The sequence below is a fragment of the Apteryx rowi genome, unplaced genomic scaffold (genome assembly GCF_003343035.1).
Source record: "Apteryx rowi isolate R43461 unplaced genomic scaffold, aptRow1 scaffold_615, whole genome shotgun sequence".
NCBI classification, from domain to species: Eukaryota; Metazoa; Chordata; class Aves; order Apterygiformes; family Apterygidae; genus Apteryx; species Apteryx rowi.
In genome coordinates, this window is record NW_020450889.1 from 201,087 (window position 1) to 227,284 (window position 26,198).

The following is a 26,198-nucleotide window of genomic DNA, read 5'->3' on the forward strand; positions in this document are numbered from 1 at the left end:
AATGTTCCTGAATAAAGTGTAGCACATGCCAAACAATAGACCCCATTAAAATGTAGATTGACACAAGAGAAGTTGTATATATAGAATTAGACAGCATTTTTTAAAATGAAAGTTCTGCCTTTTACCTACCATTGTGTTTTTTCTCTTGGCACTTGGATATTTAGCCTAAATTAATCACAGTCAAGTGAGCTGGCAGTCTCAGGAAATTGAGCATTATTTTCCTCCGTTTGTACATGTCAGACATTTATTATTTCCATGGATGTTCACAATGACTGGAAAATGTAGTAAGAACACAATGCAGTTGTGACTGATGCTTTCTTATCTCTTAATGCAGTTGGCGCTACATATCTCCACCTATCTCTTCCTGGAGGGGTCTGCTTTCTTTTGCTTGAATTGGCATTCTCAGTTATAAGTAACAAATTAACCTCTTCAAAATTGGCTAACTCAGCAGTTTTTTTCATAAAGGTGTCCAACCACTATAGTATGGTCATTATATTAATATGAATGAAGAAGATTAATGACTGAATAAGTGTCTAGCTGCCACACCTCTGTTTATCGAAGACCCATTGTCCTGTAAAGGAAGAGTGTCCAGGAAGCCTGAGGACAGTGCAGTAAATGTTATCTTGATGCTTTATCACATGAAGAATTATGCACCAAATGCTGGTCATCCTGCCATCCTGGAGGAAGGCACATCCTGGCTCAACAGGTTGTGACACTGTGATGAGAGCTAGAGGTCACTAAAAATCCTGACCAGCATTCACCTAACTTCAGGGTGCAACTGAGACTGACAGTGGAGTCTTGTCGCTACTTACTCTCTCTGCAGTCAAAAAGGAGTGAGTGGACCCCAGAGTATGAGGCAGTGCATCTGTGATTTCGGTTGCCTCAGAATCTGAAGAGCCTAAAATGAAGTGAGATGAATACTGGCCCTAGTCTGCAGGCCTGTTTTTTTGTTTCATCCTTAAAAATGTGTTCTGGTGTTTCTAGAACTGAAAGTAGGAAGTACAGAACATGGAAAAAACTCAAGGGGAGTGGAAAAAAAAAAAAAAAAGAAAAATTAGTTCAAGTCTTGGGTAATGGTTAGATTTTTTTCTGTAAACCAGTTTTCATATTTGTGTTTGAAAAGAATAGTAGTGTTACCATTATCAAATTACCATAGACATGGATTTGGGCTGCTTAAATTACTGAGAAACTGAGTAATGCAGAAGTCAATGGAATGCCATGAACACTGTCAAAGATATGTTCTATGTTAAGTTGAAGGTGATTTGGAACTAAAAACATAGTAAAGGGCAAGATTCAGTCAAGTAAGAGGACTAATTACAGAAAGGCCCTCAGCACCCTAGTGAATCTTTAGTAAATACAGAGAACACTAATTCAAACATTGGAGTTGCTATTAGGGAACCTTTTAAAGATGTGTTGGTGCTAAAAATATGGAATGTATGGAAGCTGTTGCCCTGAAGACACATGCTCAAGAGATATAACAGCTGGCTGAAGCTATCAACAATTGCAAACATTCTGCTTCAACCGTATCTTTTCAGACAAGCAGTTAGCAAGTGAGATAGAAAAAACTTAAATAATTCACTGAGATATTTTAAAAAACAGGAAAAACTAACTGTAACTCCTTTGGGAACTTGGATAATTGCTAAAAACTTTGTGACACTACTGGCTGAAACATATTGCATAGCGATAAAGTATTACGAAAATGCATCCTGAAGTGTAACTGCTTCAGTCTAAGTGGGAATACTGAACAAGAGTCTTCAGAAACTGTGCTTTTGTGTAAAACAAAGGAAAATACAAACAATTTTGCTAGTGTTGGGGGGAAAAATGCAGAGAGCATAAACTCTGAATATGCRTTCTTAGATGTGCACTGTAAATGCCAACTGTACTGTAATTGAGCTTGAAAGAGGGCCTAGAAAAGGAGAACAGCAATTTCATTCCAAATAGTCACAGTGAAATAAAGAAAATAATATTGGCAGCATGATGCAGAAAGATGAATGGCACATTAATGAATGTCTTCTCGAACGTGCATTTGTTAGTCACAAAAAATTTATAGGAACATATATAGACATGCGGCCTTAAAACAGATGGACATTAAGTTAAAGCTGAAATCAGTCATGTTAATTAAAACAGTATAGTGAGCAACTCCATATGATCATTTTTCATCTAACTCATCAAATGGAACCATAGTTTTCTTATGAATTTCTCAGTTGTTTAAGCTCTCATAAATAAATACTCATGATCATTTATTTTGAACAACCTTCCATGATTTTTTTTCTAAAGCAGTGATTTGTAACCCCCAAAATAAGTGTTACAAAGAGGAAATAATTTTAAGGGGGTACAGATATTATTGTTAAGCTTTTGGATAAGAAAAGAAAAATTTCTAAAGCTAGATTGTGATATGAGACGATTTTTCATACGGTAGATTATGTAAACCTAAAGGGAAAGAAAGCATGCAGTGAACTAAGTGTTGATGGAAGATGCTAGATTCATATTTTGTGTTACCTTGCAGATAGAAATCTGTAGAAAAGTTATGTAATATGATCATTGTTTTAACATAACTCTATTGATCCTTTGGTTTCCATGCTTGCTTTTGTCACTCTAGATGAGTATCTGCTTTGCTGATGGTTTTAAGACGTCAACAGCTACTCACTTGGCAGCTAACTAAGACCATATCCTTATTCACACCAGCAAACTGAGCAGTCACTAAATGATAGTGGCCTTGGTCTGAACCAGTCRGGAGGGGATTGGTAGAATTTTAAATTCGAGGCAAATTCAAGAGAAATTGACACCAATCTGTGTATTTTATGTATTGTAGTAGATAGGTTTACGGATTCAAGGGATGACTGGACAAGTTAATAAAAATGCATTGAGAGTTGCTAAATACATAGAAACTACCTCCAGCTCAGAAAGGCCTTAAAAGGTGGCTGGAGTTTGGATGAGTATTAGGGAAGTATCATATATACTGGCCCTGTTATTGTACTCTTCCTAAGCATCAGCGTTCAACCACTGGCTGAGATAGGACGGTGGGCTACAGGATCTTCAGTGTTGAGCTAGTAATGTTTTTCTTATAAGCCATCTTGGAAATGGCCCTGTAAAAAATGTAACGTGTTTAAAATGATTATAAGGCTTAGCATAAGCAAAATGGATTTTGAGTGAGTGTTAGTGAGTAAAAATACATGAAGAGTACATGACTATCTTTTTCTTTCAAGATTCTTTTCTGCCTTCCTTAGTAGCTAATGTTATCGGGATTTTTTTTATTAAATTTGGGAAACACAACTCATTCTGTTTATGTTCTGTATAAATACATTGTGGCATGAATAGATATATAGTAAATATTGATTGTCCACATGGCTAATCTGTCTCGTAAACGCCCCTACAAAACTCCCAGACTCATTCTCCACATTTAATTCCCTTTATGGTCTAGTTCAAATTGTCTTTGCATGATGGTTAAATTTTTAACATGCCAAGTGGGAGTTACATGTAGAAGATATATTTCTCCTTTCTGGGAGGTTATACCACCAATTTTCTTTATTAATTCTTTCTGAAGAAATCATAAAGACAAACTATGACATTTCTGTAGAAAAACACCTTTTCATTTTTTTGTTTTTTTGACAGAAATTGCTCAAATGAAAAAGAAATATTCTTAGACATAGCTTTTCTCAGTCTAGTATAAATATCAAGTACAGTCATATTTCTTATTCTGTGACATGTAACTCAGTGCAGTATAGTCCCACAGATGTCTCTAACCTCACGATAATAATTTACAATCTTTGTAATGTTCTACAATATAATAACAAGAGTCTTTTCTGGCTAATAGTAAAAGCTATAGACTAAGATTGGGATCTTCAGTTTAATTTCTCTCTTCTTCTGTACTTGTTGTATAACATTGAATAAGTAGCACTGTATTTTCTTAATTCCTAATCTATATTAAAATATTAGTGAGAAGTAGGGTTATTTGGAAAGCTATCTTAAATTGATAATCAATTTTCCTAGCTATATAAATGATCTCCTGCGAAGCACATTTCTCACCTTTATTTTTACTTAGATTCTGAATTTGCCTGAAGTTAGTAAAGATTCCAGATACAAAACGAATACACTCAGAGTGCAGAACAGAAAAGAACTTATTGAAATATTATCAACCCGGTAAGTTCATTAAAAAGGAAAAATGACATTTAATCTGTTAATGAAAATGGTCAAGTTCACATCATATGAAAATTTTCCTTTAATCTTTTGAGATACTTTATTTTTTAAAGGTATTGAGAACACTTATGTATATTGTCTTTTGCACACAGACTACAGGGATTAGGAAGAAACCAAATGATAGTTTTAAGTTTTCAGAGACCATTTTAACTTATCATCAGTAACTTGAGTTCCAGTGAAACAACGAGAACTTTTTGCTTTTCTGGACCAATGTAACTCCTGGAAATAAAATGCTTGCAGCATACTTTGCGTTCTCTGCGACTAGGATTTTTAAGTTTTCACTGACAGTTGCTGTATCCAAGGGAGTTCTACTTGATGCAACTCTCTTGCTGCTGGTTCTGTTGGCAGTACTCTGTGCCCCAGAATTCGCCTTTTGAAATAAAGGGACATGTACTTACTATTCTACATGGGAATCATCTTACTAAGTACCTTATGTAAAATTATCTAAGAGAAAGCTCAGGAACCTTTTATTTGAGATAGTAAAATAACTTAGTTATGTCTTCTCAAACAGAATGAGGAAGATAATTATTTCTGTGGAATCCTCCTCTGTTTGATGAAGAGGATGATGATAAATTTATATCACATAAGAAAAAAAACAGCCAGGACCAGCCATGTCATGTCTTTTTCTGGCTAAGACTGTGAACCTGTCAAAGAATCTATGTAAAGCTGCCCAAAAGTCGCTTCAGCACCACTTCACATTTTTGAGGATGAGCAGTGGAGGCATTATGTCTAGAGCTGTCAATGATTCCAGAAAAGTCATATGATTATTTTAACACTTTAAAGCTGTGGCATGTATGAGTCTTTGTTAACAAGTGTGTAATGATTATTGTTCAGATAGTTTATTTGTTTACTTGGGAGCATTAAGTCAGCTGTCTCCTCATTTCATCTGAGAACACAGTTTCAGTGCTACACCCCTTCCCCTCCCACCAACTCCACACATTTTTTTTTAGAGACTGAGAACTGGAATAACCTTGCATTAACAAATATATAGAGAGTGATTCTGCCTCTTCCTGTTTCTTTGCACTTTTTGTCTTTGCTTTACCTGTCCATTTTCAGATATCTTGTTCCTGGTGAAATACTGAAATCCAAGGTGACTTCGCATTTCAAATAATAGTGGTAAAACTATTCATTATAAACTTTTTGAGCTCATCTTTTGCTCTCTTTTACAAATGTAGTATGATAGCATAGATGAACCCACTCATCCTATAACTGTTAAGCCTTTAAAAGGGAATAGTTATGGTTTGACCTACTTCTGAGCTGGGATGTTCTTGAGACTTTGTCTTAGTTTCAAAGATGATTCATGTAGAGTTGTCACTTGGAGTTCATTTCATTTATGATAGCATTTATCTGACTTACTCTGGTGCCCATTGTGAGAGTGCTGTTTTGCCATCCACAGATCAATTACTAAACAGGTTTTTGCTTGTTAATTTTGAATGCAGATTTCATAGGTGAAATATTTGAATAAGACACTAAAGTTCAAGGAACACTTGTTCTTTGAATGGATCACCAGATTTCTTATTTGTTTTTATACATATAACTATTAGTTCACCTTCTTACCTCATTGCTGTTTCAGTTACTGCTTTATATCTCCTCTGTCAGAGTTTATGCTAGCATCATTTCAGCTGAGTTTCTGTGCAACTTATATGCAAGTGCAGATGTGACTATACACATGCTTTTGGTATAGATGCTTCCAGTAGTATTCCGTTATGTCATAATATTGTGAATTCATCTGGCATTCAGTTTTGAAACACTGACTATAACAAACATCTTTGGCATTCTAGTGGAGGTTGAATATGTTTCCATACACATTCCATGGTAATTTTGCTATTATTCACTAATGCACTGTTTGTAGTTTTATGTGGTTCATCTTTGATGTAGTTACTTAGAGAATTAAATGAACATTTTGTCAGTGCTAAAAAATGTCATTCCTTGAGAAATGAAGAGAAATGACAAAATAGTAATGACAGAATTTCACTGAAAAAGATCTTAATTAAAATACAGATTGCTTGATAGTATTGCAGGTTCCATAACACAGAAAATCTAGGCTTAAGGTGCATTAGTTGGTAACAAACACCTCCAGGCCTGCCAGTTGCACTCACTGTATCTAACCTACTGTCCATCCCACAGTGAATTTATGGAGACATTAGCTGGAACAGCTTAGAAGAATTGTGATTGTCATAACAGTGAGATCTGCTATCATCATACCACATTTGTTGTTGAGATGAACCCCTCCTTTGTGTGATGAAAGGCAAAAAGGAACAAGGAAGTCTTTTAAGGATTTAGTTAGGCCCTTCATCCCTGACTCATTTTGGTGCTGCATCAGGCAGGTTGCATCTGACTTGAGGTGGAGAAGCTTTTTGTGGTGGTGCTGTTGCAATGGAAAAAGTGAGCAAACTTCTTGTTTCGTGCACCTGAGCAGTAAAAAGCAAGTAAAATTTTTCATTTTATATATAGGAACCTGGTGATTCCTGAGTGTTCCTTCTCTTTTCAATATACATAGAAAAACAAATGGGAATTATGGTCATGCAGTGGAATTGTCTGAGAGTGTTGCTGCTGATAAAGCCAGTCAGAAAATTCACGGATATAGTCTATGTTCCAGCATCTCAATAAGTGCTTATGGTGGCTATAAGCATATGAGAGGAAAAATGTATGTTCTGTCTCTTTCTCCTTCCCATGATTTTTTTTTGCACCATTTCCAGTTTATACATCCTTCCTGTCCCAGTGAATTATTGGTATTTTAAAAGCCACTTGTATGAATAGAGATTCGGTATGCTACTGTTCCATGCATATATCACTGCTGTTGCACAGTAGATATTTGCACGCTTTCTTTCCAGGCTGTTGATGCTATTATAATCTTGTTGAGTTGAGGTCCCTGCTGTAGTCTTGGCTGGGCCTCCATTGGCCTATGTAATTCGTCCCCTTCCTCTACCACAGGAATATTTGGAGCTATTTCTGTAGGTGTGAGTTACCTTTTCCTTTCATATTTTTCTTAAATTTCAAAATGGACTAACTTCAATTCATGAGCCCTTAGTAGGGGCGGGAAGGAGGATTCATAACCTCCTTGTCTTATGGAAAAGGATTTCCCAGGTTTTATTTAGAGGGAGATGTTTAGACCTACTCAGAGGGTCAGGAATTCCCAGAAGTCCTGAGCATTGAATTCACTGCATGTGGAGAGCTAAAATTTTTGAAAACATCTGAACTCTGAATACCAAGGAGACAGGAGATGCCTTTCATTTGCCAGGGTAAATGTTAAGCAATTGAGATTCTTTGGCCGGAGCTTGATTCTAGAAGTGTGCACAAAGGAAACATTGGTACAATTGGTCAATGTTAAGGAATGCTAGTTTTCTTAAAAAGGACTGTATCTTGGGAATTTTTGACTCAAATGACCTCTAATTTAGATCAATAATTCTGCTCACTGCCTGCAGTAACTGTGCCAGATTTCAAGGCAGTTAGATAAGCACGGGGATTATAGAGCACTTAGAACAAATTGACCTTTAAACAGAAGAGTTTTCAGAAAGGTGTGAAATGACCTATTCATCACAGTCGGATGTCCTGAGCTGAGTGAGAATACAGGATGGAGATGAATATGGCTTGAAAGATAAATATAGCTTGAAACAACAGTTCTGAGAGGTGCGAATTGCTCCATTCCTTTCAGAAAGAATTTTCTCATCCCTTCTCTCTCCTGACAGATCTGAAGAGTGAAGCACATCTCTCCTCAGCTCTTCACCACAGCCTGTGTGTGCTTGCTATCTGCTTCCAACATCTCAACTCCCTCTACAGAGGCCACATGAAAGAGAGAGAGAGGGGGAAGGAGGGAGGGCAGGCAGGGGAGGATAAATTCACATACCCCTGGAGATCGTCAGATCTCAATAAAAAGGATTGGCGCGTAGACCACTCTAGAATGATATGCTGCTTCTGAGAGACCAACTTCTTACATGGGGATGAGGGGAGGAAATTACAGGAAGCAGTCCTGGTCCTTTTGAGAGGGGGAGTGTTTTTCAGTTCCTATCTTCTATGAGGAAGCGAGTACAGTGCTGCAAGGACTACTAGGTCATAGTATATGCACAGGGAAGAAGAATATAGGAATATGGGGTGTTTTGTACTCCCTTTGCTACCGATGTTGTTATCCCTTTCCCATCTCTGGTCCTATTCTGCCATGTCCCCTTTTTCCTGTCCCTATCATCATCTTCCAGTTGCTACTGCTCCCCCAGTTTCTTATTTCCTCTTTCTCCTCCTGCTGCCAACGTTTGCACATCTACTATGTTTGCTCTAAGAAAAAAAAAAAAAGGAGTTTCAGTGCCTTCTGAATCTTCCTCTTTACTTAGGTGACATTTTCCCCAAATGAAAATGAACCAGAACCCTGACAAAAGCAAATTGCCTCAGAATGGCTCCCTTTCTTGGATGTGTGCCAAGAGTCAAATTTAAAATGACCCAACCTGGGTGGAGGTCAAGTTCAATGGCTGCTACAGAGGCCACTGAGACTCCCAGCTCATGTGCAAACTGACAGACTACAGAGCATTTTGGTTTTTGTGTTTCCAGTGTAAACCTCTGGTTTGTGAGTTAGATGTACATCCATCCAAGAGAACCAAGTTTTAATTGTTGCTCCCTTCCCTCCTCTTTCCGCTTTTACCTTTGCTTCCTCTGGAACAGAATAGTACCAGGCACAATGTGGGATATTTTTAAATATATATTTTTATATATATGTATACACACACACACATATAGTGTGTGTAATTTGAGATATATCTGTGCAAAAGCTAGTATAATGCCAGATTTAAGAGAAGCTGTTTTGGGGAAGGGAGACGAATCTGTTGACCTCTTTCAAATTACTCTGGAATTTGAACATCAATCCTACCTTGCACCTCAGGAATGCAGACACATTTGAAGACAGTCCAGGTAAATGTGTACTCCAAAGTACTTAGGGAAATTAACCTCTAAATGGAACAGAGTGTGTGAGGTGGTGTGTGTGCATGGGGGAAGGGGAATAGTAGACATTCCCTCAGCCTTTAAAGTGAAGCAGCTAGTATAATGAAAAACACATAAATTCATCATGACTAGTGCTCCTGCAGCTATAGCTAAATGAATCCACGTCGTCTAGAGAGCTAAATTATTGTAGACTTAAAATCAGAAGTGTTAGGGCTGGAAGTGATTCAGGGTGGAGCTTCTATTCCTAGCACTTACATTTTAAAGCCCTTATTCTTGACTGCACCACAGCTGCTTGTTGCATATATAAGTGTGAGGGGAAAAGAAATGAGCAGGAAGGAAGCACAGAGGAACCTGATCCTCAGTTAATGAGATCTCTGCTAAATTGTTTCCACCTAATAACAGAGGAGGAGGGCACCTAAGAGGAAAGTGTATTGTAAAATGTTTAATTTGCCTGATGAGAAACGCTGTTAAATTCACATTTGTTGAGGCATTCCTACTCTCTGTAAATATCCTTGCCCCTCTCTACCCTTTCTTTTCCTAAGCTGGGGCCCTTGAGATTGAAATCACTGTTAATAACTTTACAGAAATGGGCATCTGATTGCCTGCCCCTGCAGCAGGACAAGCAAAGTATCAGAGATCTGAAAGCTGGTGAGTTCAGCATAGTGCAGCTGGTGAGGTTTACTCTCCCTAGTCCTCTGCCCTGCCATCAGTGCAGAGATGGTTGAGCTGTTTGGGCATCAGCTACCAAACTGCCACAGTTTGTTTTAAAATGCTCTGTTTTAAACTCTCATTAGTTTTCTGTCCACTTCCATGTGTGCAACTGAGGGAGACCCAGAATCTCAAGTATCTGATTTTTGGATTGGGTAAGGTAATGTATATTTTCTGTGCTTTCTTTTTCTCACTGGTTAGTAAAGCTCTAAGCATTTTCATATGCAAGTGTGAAGTTCAAGATTTTTTCTGTAAAGAAACCTGCTGTCTTTTTTTCTGATAGCATGCATTACTAATTACAAGGCTGCTGAAATCAAGGGAAATTTTTTCACTGATTTTTTTTGAATCAGGCCCCTTGTCAGACCTTACTTCACCTGAATAGTTAAAAAGAAGAGGAGCAACAAAATCGATATAGCTTTCTGTTATTCTGAATCTGCTTTTACAGGCACATGTTTACCTAGCTGACTTTCACTTAATTTCCACTCCCTCTGTCATAACTACAGAAGTTATAGTCCTTTTGCTTATCTGAGAAAAGGAGAGGAAGGTTTGGGAAAAGGAGTACATTTCTAACATGTGCATGGTCTAACATTTTTGTGAATCCAACAAGAAATAGTTCTGGAACATGCTGGATTCTGCTATTCAAGAGTCATAAGAAACATTTATATTTTACAATATGGGCATATTTTCATCTCTTCTGTACACTGTTCTTTAAAAACTATATGTGATTTTAAAACAGCATGCAAAACATCATAAAGGAATATGAATGTGCATTCATGTATAGCACAAATTCTGCATATAAAAGTGAGGATTTATCAATATTTATATTTCAGATTCATTACATTAATATTTAAAACATGCAGAAATTTAAAACAGGATGGGTTTGTGGTACCTACACATATCTGGACTGTACTTTATGTGGCTATCATTTATAATCTACTATCTGTGACATCTTTAAAGTAGCCCACATATCCATCAGCAAAACATGTCAGTACAATCAGGTTGACCCCAAAGATTTCCAGGGTCTATTGTGGTGTGCTGAGTGATTAATCAGTAACCAGCAAGAGACTAATTTGATACTATCATGGAGACAYTTATAGACTATTGAGTAAATACTATAGCAAACATTTGAAAAGCCTAATTGTATGTTTACTGTACACTAAGGAATAATGATGCATTATTTGAATTTTCACAATAACTTTTTTCTACAATTTTGTTTGGTATAGTGTCTTCTATACTGTAAGAAACTGCAAAGTTTTTTACAGAGTTAACTACCATTAAAGAGTTAATAGTGAAGTGAAAAAAATTGCATATTAGAAGACAAGAGAGAAAATATTAGAGATATTTGAAAGTAAATAGACTGTTGGTAGAACAAAAAGATGCAAACAGCGTGCCACAAACTTGGGTCATGCTAGAAAACACAGGAATGCTATTGTGGATGCTGTTAGCATCCACAGCAATGTATAAGAATAGCAAGAATGCTACTGTGGATTTTAGCAAGTACACAGGAGGTTTTCTTGATTGACTATATGTAAGGAATACCACAAAATCATAGATGTAGCTGTTCCATCTCCATTTGATAGCTGTCCAAATTACTTCTCTAAATTAATTGCTATAAGCTTCATATAGAGCAGAGAAGAAAGAGCAATATTTTGGTTCAGTAGTTCTTTCAAGCTTATTTTGCATGTAATTGGATGGCTTTATCCTTTAGAGAGACATGAGGGCAGGCACTTCCTCGTATTATGTAGCAATGATTGCATGTTTCCTAGGAAACATGGAGAATGGGATATTTGCAAAGAATATGTACGAAGTGGATTCATTCATGCTTTATTTTATTGAAAGACATAATACAAAAACAAAGTATTCACAAGCAAACAAAATGACTTTTGATACCATGTTTCAGACCTATTATGAAAGCTCCTATGTGAATGTCAGTACATGTCTGATAAAAGTGATTTCTTGTTAGCACGTTTGTCTTACCACAGTGCCTCTGTGACCTGGGAAGATGCTCACCAGTAACTTTGACTCAGCTGGCTGAGAAGCATAACTGCTGCTATGTGGAACACAGCAAGGACTAACCATATTATTTCCTTAGTGTTCTCCATGGCTTTTGCCTTGTCTGAACTCTAAGAGCTACTGCTTCATTCTTAGTAATACCCAGCTTTCCTGTATACTGTAGTGCAGCTGTATCCCCTCTGCTACTGTCTACCTTCTTTCCTGTTCTTGTGGTGAGAAATGTCGTATGTTTTGTCTGGTTGCCTTGCTTGGTCAGTTAAAAAAGATTCCTTGATTATTAAAAGAAACTAGGATTACACAAAGAATTAGAAAGGTGAGAAGTTTACTACAACTTAATGGAAGTCACAGGTATGGTTCTTTAACCTATTAACACTACTTCATCCAAGTGATGCGAGTCAGACACTTTCTTTTGGGCACTTAATCATCCACTCTCCCTTTAATTTCTGGACCCAACTAAATGCAGTTTTAGAAAACATAAATTAAAATGAGAAAAGATATTGTACATAAATCTCAAAGTGCTTTCCACCTTATTATTTTGTATTTAAAGGAGCGTTACTAATGTAGGTTAAAGTGGAAACAAAATTTTGTTACACTGGAAGCAAATTTTCAAGCCTATTAGAACTGGAAATGCTTTCATGAGGAGACCTAAGAGGATGCCACTTTCTGACACCTCGGACAAAGCACTTGCTTGTTAGAGGGCTCATATATCTTACTGGTTTAGGGAAAGCTCGTGTTCCTGCCTTCTTCCCCTGGACATCCACAGGTTGTATGTTCTGCTGTGCACTGCAGCAACTGGAAGATCAGGTTGTTTCAGTTTTTTGAAATTTGCAGCAAAAATGTTCTTGTGAATTTTACTAGTGATTATTAGAAACTGCTAGGAAGCAGAAGGGGATTTAGGTCTTGTTTTTTTAAGAAACGAAACTACACTTGTGGTTTGTATAAGGAAACAGTCTTTTGTTTGTTTAAATTTCGGACTTATGCTAACCACATTAGGCTATTTCTTATACTGTGCTGTAATGTTTTTGCATTAATTTACTGAGTGGATAGTTTAAATATAGAGTTTTTCTTGTAATGGTACTTGCTAAATTTAAGAATTTAGCAAAAAATACTTAGTTTGATTTCTTCCTATGAAATAACATTTCAGTTTGTTCAGCTCATTAGCTGACGATACACTTCCTGTTCTTACAACATTTTTAAACATGAAATATCTTTAATTTTAAAGGTTGCAGAATATGATGCATCATTTTGATATCACAGCTTTAATACCATCATAAGTGCTGTGCAATTCAGTGCAGAGACAGCTGAGAATTCTGCCTAAAATATGAAATAAGACCTCATAGAGACTACTAACTTTTCTAGTTAAGTGAAGACCTACAGGCTTTGCAATGAAGGTCCTAGCAATGGATTTATTCTCCATCTGAGTACATATCCTCCTTTTTTTTTCCCCAAGTGTTTTTAGAAAGAACCTTCATTCAAGCTTCATACCACGGACTAATATGGTAAAAAGTAATTCTTTCGAAGTTTGAAAATAACTGGTGGTAATTGAAGACAACTAAGTTACAGATTTGAAATGGTTCTACAAATAAATCATAGATAATTTAAATGGCATTTATGGGATTATATCTGTAACAGATGGAGAATTTTAGGGGAAAAAGGGATTCCTTTGGACATATGTGATAAGCTGTAGCTCTACAGTGTGAATCACATGGCTGAGCCCTCCTGCAGTCACTCAGTATCAGGGGGCTCTGTGGCCAGATGAAGATTCACTTGCAAGTATAGTGCTTCAGAATTCAGATGCTGTACATACATTATTATGTCACTAGCTTTTTAAGTTAGGAAGATAGACCATGGTTTAGACTTAAAAAAATTTTTTTTTGATAAAAATAATTACTTTCTTCCTACTGAAAGACAGCAGATGGCATTGTAATTTTTTTAATTAAGAAGAGGAAGAACTTATATACCAAGTAGGAAAATGTAAGAAGTGATATTAAAGCATAGAAGAAAGTTTTAAAACAAATGGTAAGGAAAAAAAGATTGACAAGGCCTTGAAAATTCCCACTGATAGAGCTTTCCATTTTCAGGAGAGAATTTCAGAGCCTTTTACTTCTGTTGGAAAGCCCCAATCTTCAGTTGTCTTTACATAGTATGTTGGAGTGCTGAGATCATATCGATTGATTTAGCAACCTAAACATCAGCCCTTTGCTAGGAGGAAAGCTTATGGTATTTATTAGTGTAAATGCTATTATAAAAAGTTATATTCAGATGAAGGGAAGGACACAGAGGTTAGTACAAAAAAATAAAATGCAAAGCTTATGCAGCTGACATCAGAGAGGTAAAAACTTGAGTATTTTAAAATCGTGCTGTTATCTTTAATTAGTTTTCAAAACACACTTCTCTATTCATGCTGTGCAATGGATATTTAAATATATGAAACACAACTGAATGAACCAAATACTTGCATACTGCTGCTCTCAAAATCTGCATAATAGACCTTTATTGGCAGTGGTGGTGTTTTGTTTTGTTTTTAAACAGTTTGCTTAACAATATGCTCTCAACAGCCTCTTTTCACCACAAATAAAGGAAGMTATTCTACATCAGATTTAGGTCAAGAGTTTCAATTTCAAGTGAAAATGATGCATGTCTCCTTTGGGGGTGGGTGGAATGTGGGATTTTACATCTTCGAGTTTAAAGCTTTTAGGAATTCTCTCCAACCACCATTAAATAAATTAATAAGAAAGACTACGACAATCATTATCAGGTTGAATCTTTCTTTCAAAATGAACATTTTTTTTAAACAGAACATCACCTATTTTCCACAAAATTGTGGTAAGTTTTTGCCTCTTGCATAGGAAATAAAAACCTAAGCAAAAGCTAAGATTTCAGAAGTTCCTACACCCCACAGATGTTTTGCAAAACTTGCATTTACCTCACTTTATACTCAGTTACTCTTAATAACATTACTGATGAAGATTATGTATTCGTCTTGAAAATTAATCAAATTTACTATGACACCATGAAACAGCATACTGATTATGCAAATGTAAATAATTAACACTCCAGTTGAAAAAACTCCAGTTGGAGTATCCTTCAAATCCAAAATTACCTTTTTTTTTTTTTTTTTTTAACTGAGGAGCACATTTATAATCTCTTTGTTAAAAAGAACTGCTAGGAGTATGATAAAGCAGGGTACAAACCTGAATTTATTCATTACTAATTGATCAGGGGAATGATCATGGGTGACAGATTATTGAGAATTAAAATCATTTCTTAGTTTTGGTCTTCAACACAGTTTTAAAGTACTCTTGCAGATGTGCTGTCTTTTCTTAATAAAAAGGAGATAGTAGCAGAGGTTGTCTGAAAAAGTAGTAGTGGAAAAAAGCTAGTAATTCATAAAGAGGGGAGTTAGCAGGCTATGAATTATGAAGCATCTCAGGAGGGAAGTGGCTCAGTTGCTAGCAGCAAGTCAACACAGTCTCTTATATAAAGAGCTACACTGGAAAACTGAAGTAACAAATATTGTCTCTGTATTTAAAAGGCATGTAGATACAGAGAGTGACGGACCAGTAAGCTTTACAGTTATACTCAGTAATTGGTTGGATTTGCAGATGTGAATAATAAAATATTGAAGAACGTAATTTTGTAGGCTCTAATGAGCACAATTTATGGAAAGGAACTTGTGCTTCAGTGTTCTGTTACCCTCTCTCTGGTTTACTGATAACGTCAAAGATATGTATTTCAGACTGGCTAAGACAAACTTAGACTTTCAGAAGCTTTTTACAAGATTGCCAGTAAAAAGCCACTGAAGATGCTTAGTAGTTGCAAGATGATGGGCAAATACGGTCAGGATCTAAATTTAGGAAACAGAAAATAAAAAGTGAGAATCAGTCATCATTTTTTTATTTTGCCTGCAGCCTAACAGCAGGTGACAAGAGGTTTCATAGTAGGTCTTATGTTAACTAATAATGGACTGGAGAGGAGAAAGAACAATATTTGTAGAGAATATGGGTTAATTAGGTAATTTAAAACCAGGAAGAACTATGAAAAATTAAAGTATATAGGTGTGGAACAGGATGGTAATTGAAAGCAAYGTTGATAAATGCACGTTGAGAAGGCAAATGAATTGCTTATACATTTTGCAAGGTTCTGAATGAACTGTATCAGCCTCAGGAAAGGGATCTTGGCGTTCCCCAGGAAGCTCATTGTAGATGGGTGGAAACAAAATGGAAATGACAGTAATATGGAAATAATACGATGCTGTTAAGTAATTAAATGGTGATTCCTCTCTATAGTTCCACTTATCTCCAAAAAGATTAATAAAGAACTTGAAAAAGGTAAGAAAAATGTAAAGGATGTTACAGAGAGCATGAAAAACTCCTTTATGGAAAAAAATAGGCAATTGAGAGAAGAAAAGATCGCAAAAGAATGACGAATTCAAAACTGGTGAGAAGCAGTTTTTCATGTGAATTGTATTTAGAGTATGCAATAGGTTGAGCCCCAAACATTAGTAATAGAAGTTTATGAACAAAAAGAATATGCACGTTATAAGCATTGTTGCCAAACAAGGAGTACTGAAGGGAAATATAACTTGTATTTTTAATGGAAATCATGCTTTTCTAAGAGATTAGGCTGTAATCACTGAGGCAGAAAGAAGATCTATTTCTCTCTATGGTTACCTTTTTTCTCTTCAGCTTTCTTTAATGTGCCTGGTTCTGAGTGTTCTCAGAAATAGGGTACTAAATTAGATGGACCGTAGATGTGTCCAGGAATGGCTTTGTCTTTGTTGCTAACTACATCTTTACCATGAAATAACTTTAATAAATTCAATGACGTGTATAATTGCAAGTTGCAAGAACATCTTACATRTTTTCTTCAGAAGTGATGCTTTGCAATCTTCATGACACATTTTGCACATTTTTAGCCTTTTCCTCTGATTTTTTTTTGTAATATTACTTCTTCCATATCTACAAGTATTATGTGTCTTCACACCTATTAGGTGATAAATTTTACTCCTATTAGTAAAATCTATATTTCTGGGGAAGAGAAATATGAAACTTGTGCATTTTCCTATTTATCTGGAGTGCAAAATGCCTTGGGTGTCAGTATTAATTTCATGAAAGCTGGGGGGAGTCCCCTCAGCACAGGAAGAAAGACATTCCCAGAGAGGATTGGATCCGTACCTGTGCAGTATAGTTAATATCATGGAAACTTATCACTATCACTGGTTTCTTTCTTTCTTTTTTTTTTTTTCAGTCTAAAAGTATCATAAAATACTTTGCAGCCAATTGCTGCATATATATGAGAAAAGGCTTGCAAAGTTGGCCTTTGTACTGACTGATACTGATTGCTTTTGGTGTTTTGGGGCAGGCTCGGGTATCTATTAACTTTGACCCACTTCTACCAGGAACTTTGAAGGTTTTGGCATAAGAAGGTGCTACAAGTAAAACTGAATGTCATCGACGTTGTTCCTGATAACACTTAGGTAACTAGGAACTGATGGGTTGCAGAATGCTAGTAACTGGCGTGCTTCTTATGAAGGGGTCTATTAATTTCCTGTTAATCTCACTTCATTTCTTTTCAGTAGTGTACATATGATGGAGTAGAGCTTTCCTTTATAATAGTGGCAGACCTCTGTGTTATTTATCTTCATGAAATTTTAGATAAGAATGCCAAAGGAGTTCACCTTTGCTTCAGAGTTTCAGAAGGCTGCAGAAAATACTGCCTTTCAGTAGCCGGTAGTGCTTCAGGAGTGTGTTTTCTTCATGTATGTAATGCTGGAAGGCAGACATGGAGAAAAAAGCATCTCTCAAAAGAGGGGGAATACAGTAGAGTAAAACAGCCAATTCTGAAAATGAATGCTTACAGAGAAATAAGCTAAGCTTTTTGAATGCGGTAAAAGGACATGGAGCTTTGGATTCAACAGCGTAGGCACAACGTATATGCGCTCAACCGGATGTCCTTAGGACAGATTGTACAATCATACAACAAATAAATATGTAGTCAATGTTTTTATCTGACCAAAAAATGTGGCTGTTAATCCTGACATATGTTTTGGATGTAATGGAGGAAAAACACTGTAGTGCTTTAAATCAGCTTTTAGTGAACAGTGTCGTATGTTAGACTCATACCCATATTATATCTATCCTTTTGTTGTTAAATAAATACATAAAYGAAAACAAATGTGAAGCATGTTAGTATAATTAAGGACTGGAGGAAACCCATTGATCCCTATTTGAAACTGCTGATAATTTAGCTTTACATCATTGCTGGATTGCTTCAGACAATCAGATAGAAATATAAGTCAGCTCAACTATGTTCTTTCCCCTATGGCTTTGGTTTTTGCATTTCCGAAGAACACGTGTACTACATTTTTGTTATGTTATTGACTGTCCAGGAAGAAATCAGTGGGGGGAGTATAAAAGCAGTGAGAGAGGGAGGAGACATGCTGTTCATTCCTCAGAATCTGAAGCACAGAGTTTAAACCACATGCTTTTTATTTGTTCTTAGGTTTTCTGAAAAAACAGCGATCAAATGGTTGCAGCTCTTTGAAGGTAGTGGGGTTCCGTATGGTCCAATCAACAATATGCAGCAAGTATTTTCGGATCCTCAGGTTTGTTCTCACCAAGTCTTTTCTATACGTTATTACATGTGTTTTACAAATACTGAATAATGGTTACTTTTCCTCCCACACAGACCTGATTTCAGCTACTTTAAAATGGGATAGAAGAGGTATATAGCAGGTTGAATTTAAGGCCAAAATAAGAAATGATAATACAGATCCTCAAATGAATTATACGTTTGGGAACACATACTTTGCCACAATGTATTAAACTATGGGTATCCCATGTCCTGTATGGAATCTATCCTTCAGCAGTGGCTAGGAAAAGAGAGAAAGAAAATGTAACATACTGTTAATCAAATTCTGTCAGATAAATATTCAGAAAAGTACCCTTCTTGTTCTCTCCAAGGAATCTTTTTTTTCTGTAGAATATGGATAACCAGAATCTATATTGTTTGGAGGGGGGTGGCCAAATTTTGAATGGAATCGTGAAAATGAAACAAAAATCTGATGAAGAAAGATTTTAACCTTTTCTTGGCCTGGTGGTTTCCCAGAGTGAGAATGATTCAGTTTTTATAAATATTTCACTGAATTGCATCTATACTTAAACAATATTTTTACTTTCTAGCACCTGTAGAGTTGTAACATCTGCATGTTCAGTGATCCCTCCCCTTTTCCTCAACCTCTGGCTTATGCTGGGTTGATGTTCCTATCACAAATTCAATTATAGTCTTAAATAGTGTAACAGTATTTTAGAGTTATTCATATCTTCTTCAAAATAATTCCTAATAATGGAAGTAACCTTTTCAACAAGGACAAAGTGTTTTTTGAGTGCAAACCTGTATCTGAAATTCTACTCGTAAGTGTATCTAATGAAGAAACAGAAAAGATGGAGGAATGAAAACATTCCTAGTTCATTTCAATAACTAGAAAAATGAGATTGGCGGTTGAAATAAATGCCAATCTTGTATGTGTCCGTATCTGCTGTCTAGAAGTGTTTGTCAGGAGTGTGAATAGGGTTATAGCTTTCTGGAAAGAACAGCAAATAAATCTCTAGGATAGAGGAATATGTTTGTTATACTTTGAGGGACGTTTATATGGCTACCGCAGTGACAGAATAAAAGTTCTCTCTTTTCAGATTAATACGCTGTTTCTCCTTGAAATGAGGTAGCACCATGCTGTAGAGGGTGCTTGGGCCAACTTTCTCACTTCATAACTTTTACAGGGATTAAACTTGGGTTTTGAAGAACATACAGCAAGAGTCTTGACTTTACTTAGTGCCTGGCTGGCTGATTGTACTTGGGGTAATACTGAAAAAATATCCTGTGCTTTTCTTTCTGATGCTCCATCATATTTTTAAAAAATCAGTTCCAAAGTGAAAGAGTACTTTTTAGAAGGCAATATGTTGTGGATGGCAGTTACATCCCAAATTGAAAAGAGCATTAGCTTTGTTACCTTGTTCTTGTTAGTGTTCATCCTATATTTTAAATAATATGACAGAATTAGCCTATCCATGAAAGGTACCACAGTGCTCTGGGTTCAGATACCACCACATAGCAGGTTTTTCAAAATATTTTCTTGTAAAGGAGCATACTGATCTTTAATTTTTCTAATGAAGCTAGTCTTTTCTACACCCTGCTCTAAAATAAGTGACACTCAGTCACTGCATTCTTATGACTATTGGAAACTAAATGTCAACATTTGTGGTGATGTCGAGTATTATGAATTTGTTTCCTTTTTGGTGCTCTCTGCTTTCTTTAGCATTTTCTCGCAGTTATCATTCTACTGAAGGGGAGAGAAAAATGGACTCCATTTTTTTCTGTTCTTTCTTGAAAAATGGGAAGGTGTTAGCCTTTTAAAGGATAGCTCTTAAGTCAAGGTATTTACATCACCAATGTATGTGTAGGAGAAATGTCACTTAACTCGTGTTTAATAACCTTAGTTACTAATACTGTATAACAACAAGCACAAAGAGTGTGATTTATGAAAGAGTTTATTATAACCCAATAATCTGCTTTTAAAAGTCATTTGCCTTCAACCACTGCATAGCCTCCAGAACAATACCAAACCTGGTGTACTTCAGTACAGACAAATTTAAAATCTACCTCTAATGGAATATGTTTAGATTTTGTAACCTACATTGGATATTTCCCATTTTGAGTGTTATGAGCAGTAGTAACCCCCCAAAATGTATATACAGGAGAACTGAATCTTAAGACAATTCCATTGACTTTCATGGCCATTGTCTTCCTAATAATTTACAGATTTTGGTAGCTATAATGCAACCATCATTCATTTTATATATATATGTGCAGGCTCACACCACTGATGACCAAGATGCACTGCATGTATGTCAGCTATCATCAAAGCATATGCCAGCACAGCTGTTAGTAATGCCATAAGAGGTTTTCTGGTGCGGTGGGCTGTTACCGGCCAAAGACCAAAATCCTGGGAGGGGACTGGAATAATGCAGGAAGGAATGGAAGCAAATCTGAGGAGACAGAAAAGACAAGCTAAGACCAACTAAAATGGTCTAATGGAATTTAATCAGCTGCAGGCAAAAATCAAATTTTATTTTATTTTAACTAAGTGGACATTGGAACTCTGAAGGCCAAGAGTGGTTTATATAGCTTCTTTTATAAACTGAGATAAAACAACACATTTTTTGATCCCAGGATGTTTTGTTAAGGTCATTAACAGCTTCAATTGTACTCCAAGAGAGCTGCCAAAAAATATGAAATTTTTTACTAAGGTAGAGTGCCAGGTGATACTGTTTTTTCCATGAATGGAGTGAAACGTCCACTTTTCCCAACTGATTATAATCTTTTATTCATTCGTGAGGTTAAAATGAATACCACTGCCATTTGTACTGCTGAGTCAATCAGTCTGTGCGTACAAGTATATACCTGTGTGCTTGCGCGTGTATGGTTAAAAGGGCTGAGAGAAACGGGCAGATACGGTAGTCAAGGGGGCAGTTTTCTTAAAAGCAAGACAGAGGAAAGAATGTTTGTGAAAGTTCTTACAAACTCTTAACAGTACAGTATAGACTGTTTTCATGAAGCTTTTTACAGTCAAACTTTTTCAAGCTCTTTTTTTTTAAAAAAAATGTTCTTTTAACCAGGCCAAGATTGTACAAAACATTAAAGGAATTCTTAAAAAGTTTTAAAAACTTACTAGTGACCTCAGTATGGTCCTATTTAACATACCCTTGGGAACATGTGTATGAAATACAGTGTGGTTTGAGGTTTTCCAAACAAAACAAACTTAAAAGAGAATACCATTTTTAACAGAAACTATTCAAATTCTCCCAAAAGATAAAACAAAACAAAAACAGGTACGCGCTGTACTGCAGCTAACTATGAACGAACAAAGATCTTTGCTGGTTAAGCAAGGGGAACATTATTATTATTATTATTATTATTATTATTATCATTAACATTGTCCTCCCCTCTTTCCCCCTTCCCTGTGAAAGAAATGTAGTTTCTTTCACAGTCTTTTACAGTGTCATTATGTTCATTGAATAGCTGGTACTTAAGAAACAACTAAATAACCCAGAAATATTAAGGGCAGTTTAATAAATTGTTTGTTAGTTAATGTTTTGCCAGATTAAAGCCATGCTCATTGGTGAATTTTACTATATGAATGCTGCCAGCTGAAAATAAAAATGAAGGCCCTATGGTGGTACATTTCTTTCTTTCTCTCTCTCTCTCTCTCTCTCTCTTTTTTTTTTTTTTAACAGAGTGGTTAGAGTCATACCACACAAGTTGAGTACATCAGGTGTAAGACATCACCCCGATGCATCACTTCTGAGAAACATGGGGAGGGAAATATCAGAGCTGAAATATCACAGCTGGCCCTGATTTCAGCTCCTGCCAAACACCTGCAGACTCTAAAAGGATACCAAAACAAAACTCCACCCTATGGCAAGAGGCCATCCCTTAACAACCCTTCCCTGACTTTGCATCACTATAAAAATTAATTTAACATTTTTTACAGAAACCTTAGTCTTCCTGTCCCAGAAGGCCATTACAGATCCTTTAACTGTTTCTCTGAATATGCCTCAGAAAAAAACAGAAATTTGAAGTATTAAAATATCTGATAGCTGGAAATTATCTGATGTTTTCAGTTTATTATTTGTGGAAACTTATGAAGCTGGTAGTTTTTTATTAACCTCCAGATCATCTCTTATTCTGTAATTCATTTCATTTGAACACATCCTGGAAAAAATTTGCTAGCATCTGGTAAAAGCTTCTACAATCAGTGTCATGAACGCAGAAAATAGCAAAAGAAATAAAGTTTTTTTTTTTTTTTAGAAAGCATCTGATGCTTTTTTTTTTTTTTAAATGGTGATGCGTTTTATGGACCATGTCTTTAATTGCTTTAGCTATTCTTTGTTGAAATAGACTTTTGTGGCCCACTGAGGGCTGTCCAAGTCGAGTAAAATTATATTCATGTCCATAATACTGTAGGGAGTTATTTTTTACATACAGAGGTTTCTGCAACTGAAAAGCAGTTGATGAAGGCCTGAGGTAATACAATGTGTCTGGAAGCAATTCCTAGCAGACAAGAGAAAGAAAGGAATTAAATATTGCATGTGTCTCTTAAGTCAGTATTAGAGCTGGTTGGAAATTTTCCGGTGGAATGTTTTTCCGTTGAAAAATGCCAATTCATTGAAAGTGAAACATCCACATGAAGGTGTCTAAAATAAATTTTTATTCTGAAACAGAAATTGAGCTCTATTCCATGCTGTTTTGCTAAGTTGGAAATGTGTAATATGCAGTTTTGATTTGGTGTTTTGAGCCAACTTTTTACTTCAATTTGTAAATTTTATGTAATGGAAAAATAAAACAACCCATACCCAGCCCTTTAATTTTGTCAAAAGTAGTTCTTTCATGCTAAATTACAAATGTTTTCAAGCTTCTGGTTTGTGGGAAATTTAGAAGTAGATTCTGTTCTGAAGTGGAAAGCGTTCAAAGATGGAACGCAGTTTGAAGAAGTAAAATGGAAAATCCAGTTCTAAGACTGTTTGTAGTATGATTCCCACATATACACAAATATGCAGGCTTTTATTTATTATGAGATAGTTCTGTATCCAGATGGACTCAAAATGAGACATAAACTGGGGTTTGGTATGATGAATATTGTAATAGGAGGTGTTTAAATTTGTGCAGTGTTTTTGTTATCTCGTGTTTTTTGTCTGGCCTGCCAATCTCACAAAGTAGAGATCCTATTGTGGAGAAGTTTGGAAATATGTTGGATTTCTATATAAAAATGTATAGTGAGTTTTGTATTTATGATAGGTTTTTTTTGCGCATAAATATAATACACATCTATTGTATAGAAAAGAAAAATAATAATACAGGAAGTAGTTCAACACCTTCTATTAGGAAGTTTTATTTTCAGTTACTTATAACTTTGCAGACCTTAATGGTTTGAGTGGAAATTTCCAGTGCTGGTTATCAGCCAAAGTCTGAACTTCATTTGGAAACAGTTCAGATAAAATGATCCAGCTATATATGAGGACAAGTTTAGGGCAATCTGTTGTCTACCATATTAACGTATTCTTGGAATTAGTTTCATCTGGGAGCTCTACTGCCTGTATTCTAGGTAACCAGTTCTTTTGCAAAGAGACTTAAAATGGAGCAGGAAGGTGACTTCAGTATCATGGATGTGCTCTTTTGCTGCCCCCCCCCCTTTTTTTTTTTTAAATGTCGGAGTTGTGACTGAAGAGGGATGGAGCCTGTGGGTGCTTAGGAAGGGGAGGAGGAAGTGGGAGCAGATTCAGGAGCATGTTGGGGCTGCATGGTGGAATAAGAATAGGGATTGGACCATTCAGTAATGGTTATGAAGGGGAATGAGAGGGCTGAGTAGAACATAGACAGGAGTTGGGGAGGGGGAGAAATGGATTAGAAGGAAAGATGAGCAGATAACGGAAGAAAAAGTGGCAGCAACTGAGTAAAAGGTGTGATAAAGAATAAAAGAGGAAAGGTAGAGGCTGGTGGGCAGGAGCAGCAGTGTTTACAACCCTTAACTCCAGTAACTGTAAAGGAAGCTGAAAGATCTGTGTCGCAAGATTGCTTTTTTTCCTGGAAAAAGCTATGAAGCCTCAGATACTGTAAGCAAAAGATAACAGCTTTCATTTGCTTCCACATATTCTGGTCTCATGTGTTTTGTGAACCCAAAGGTGTGAGCTTTGCTCAAGAGCTAGATTAAAGATTGTGCAACTACACTGGACAAAATTGTCAGCTTTTTTTCAACATCTGAATTTCCATTTCTAAAACTTAACTTATGAAAAAACATTTAAAGCAATAAAAAATAAGAAAACAAGTGTGAGAAAATTAATGGACAACCTTATTGAATATAGAAGAATCTCTAATTCATAAGCACTGTGATATTTTTAAACTGAGTGTCATTTCCTTCTGGTGTACCCTCATCTTCCAGTGTATAGGATGGACTTTGTTGTTCAGTAGAGGTGCATCTAGTTTGCCTTGTGAACGAGACTGTTGCTTATCAGATTCCTAATACATTTGATTCAGTGTATGAAAAGTAGTGAAAGAGATAAGGGGTTGCGGAAATACTGCTTCATGTATATAGAAGTTGAATGTCAGACAGGACTATCTCCCTGCAATTGCCACACAGTTCATGTGTGATTTGAAGTAAGTCACTTAAAATGTTGAAAAGTGGCCATTAAATGTGTGTTCCTCATTTTTAAGTGCTTGCCTTGTGACACCGTATGCTAAATATTCAGAAGCATTGAGCTCTCATAGATTTAAATGAAACTGAAAGTGTGCTTTGGTCATTTAAAAATGTAATATTGCTGAAAATGCTGAAAAATCTAACACAACAGTTTTGGTCTTGGTTTTCTCTGTACTTTGGCATCTCAGATGTGAAATTGGGACTTATCCAAAAGCCGTATTGTAAAGATGCAGTTGTTATGCTTCTGAAAAAATACGGTTTCTAGTGAGAGAGCACCAGAGAAATATCTCTTCAGGAAATTAATTTAGTATTGTGTGATCTGAGTTATGTATATTAAATAAGGTCTGGAACTACATCTTACATATATGAAATAGGAATGCTTTTGAATACCTTTTACTTCACTGAATAAGGGAGGATCCTAGTAGGACAAAAAGTTTGAGTGTGTGCCTGAAGATTGCATTGTATTTCATTAGTGCAGTCAAGTAAATGATGCTTAATAGAGACATTTTTAATTTTCTTTTCTAGTTTCTTTTGAAATGTATACATGTGTATGGTATGTCTTTGGCTAGTACTCTTTGTTCACTCTGTGATGAAAAGATTAAAATAAATACTTGGTAACAGAGAATACTATGTTCTGAAAAGCATCTCATTAGAGGTCTGTTCTCATAAGACAGTCAGTTGTGTTTAAAAATAACATTTCAGTCATAGCTATTCAAAGGTACAAAGAGTCAGTCACCTAGCCTATTTAAGCAGACCCTTTTAGAAAGAGACCTGTCAAAAAGCCATGTTGACGTTTTGCAGCAAGGAACATAGCAAAAAACTATTTTTTGAAACCTTGCAGGTCTTTGTTAGGCTCCAGGTTAGGGATCCATAGTACAGACACTCCTGTCTCCCAAATTCCCACGCTAGTTTCTGTCCTTGTAGCATTTACACGCTCATTCTCTAAGTGACATCAGTTGATTTCAAAGAATCTGTATTTGGGGTCTTGCATTACTGGAATATGCTCAGAATAATGCTATCCAACTTTAATATGTACTGAGATAGATGATGCATAACTTAGAAATCCCTCACAGGGCGTAAGCCCAGCTCTTGCTTCTGTTCA

At 36.1% G+C, this 26,198-nt stretch overlaps 1 protein-coding gene across 1 annotated transcript in view; it reads left to right on the forward strand.

Annotated features, from left to right (window-relative positions):
* SUGCT (succinyl-CoA:glutarate-CoA transferase) overlaps positions 1 to 26,198 on the forward strand; it is a 334,471-nt gene that overhangs the window by 124,234 nt on the left and 184,039 nt on the right. The window contains exons 11-12 of the mRNA XM_026083761.1: positions 4,043 to 4,140; positions 18,349 to 18,451. Coding sequence (XP_025939546.1) covers positions 4,043 to 4,140; positions 18,349 to 18,451 — 201 coding nt within the window. The remainder of the gene's footprint in view (positions 1 to 4,042; positions 4,141 to 18,348; positions 18,452 to 26,198) is intronic.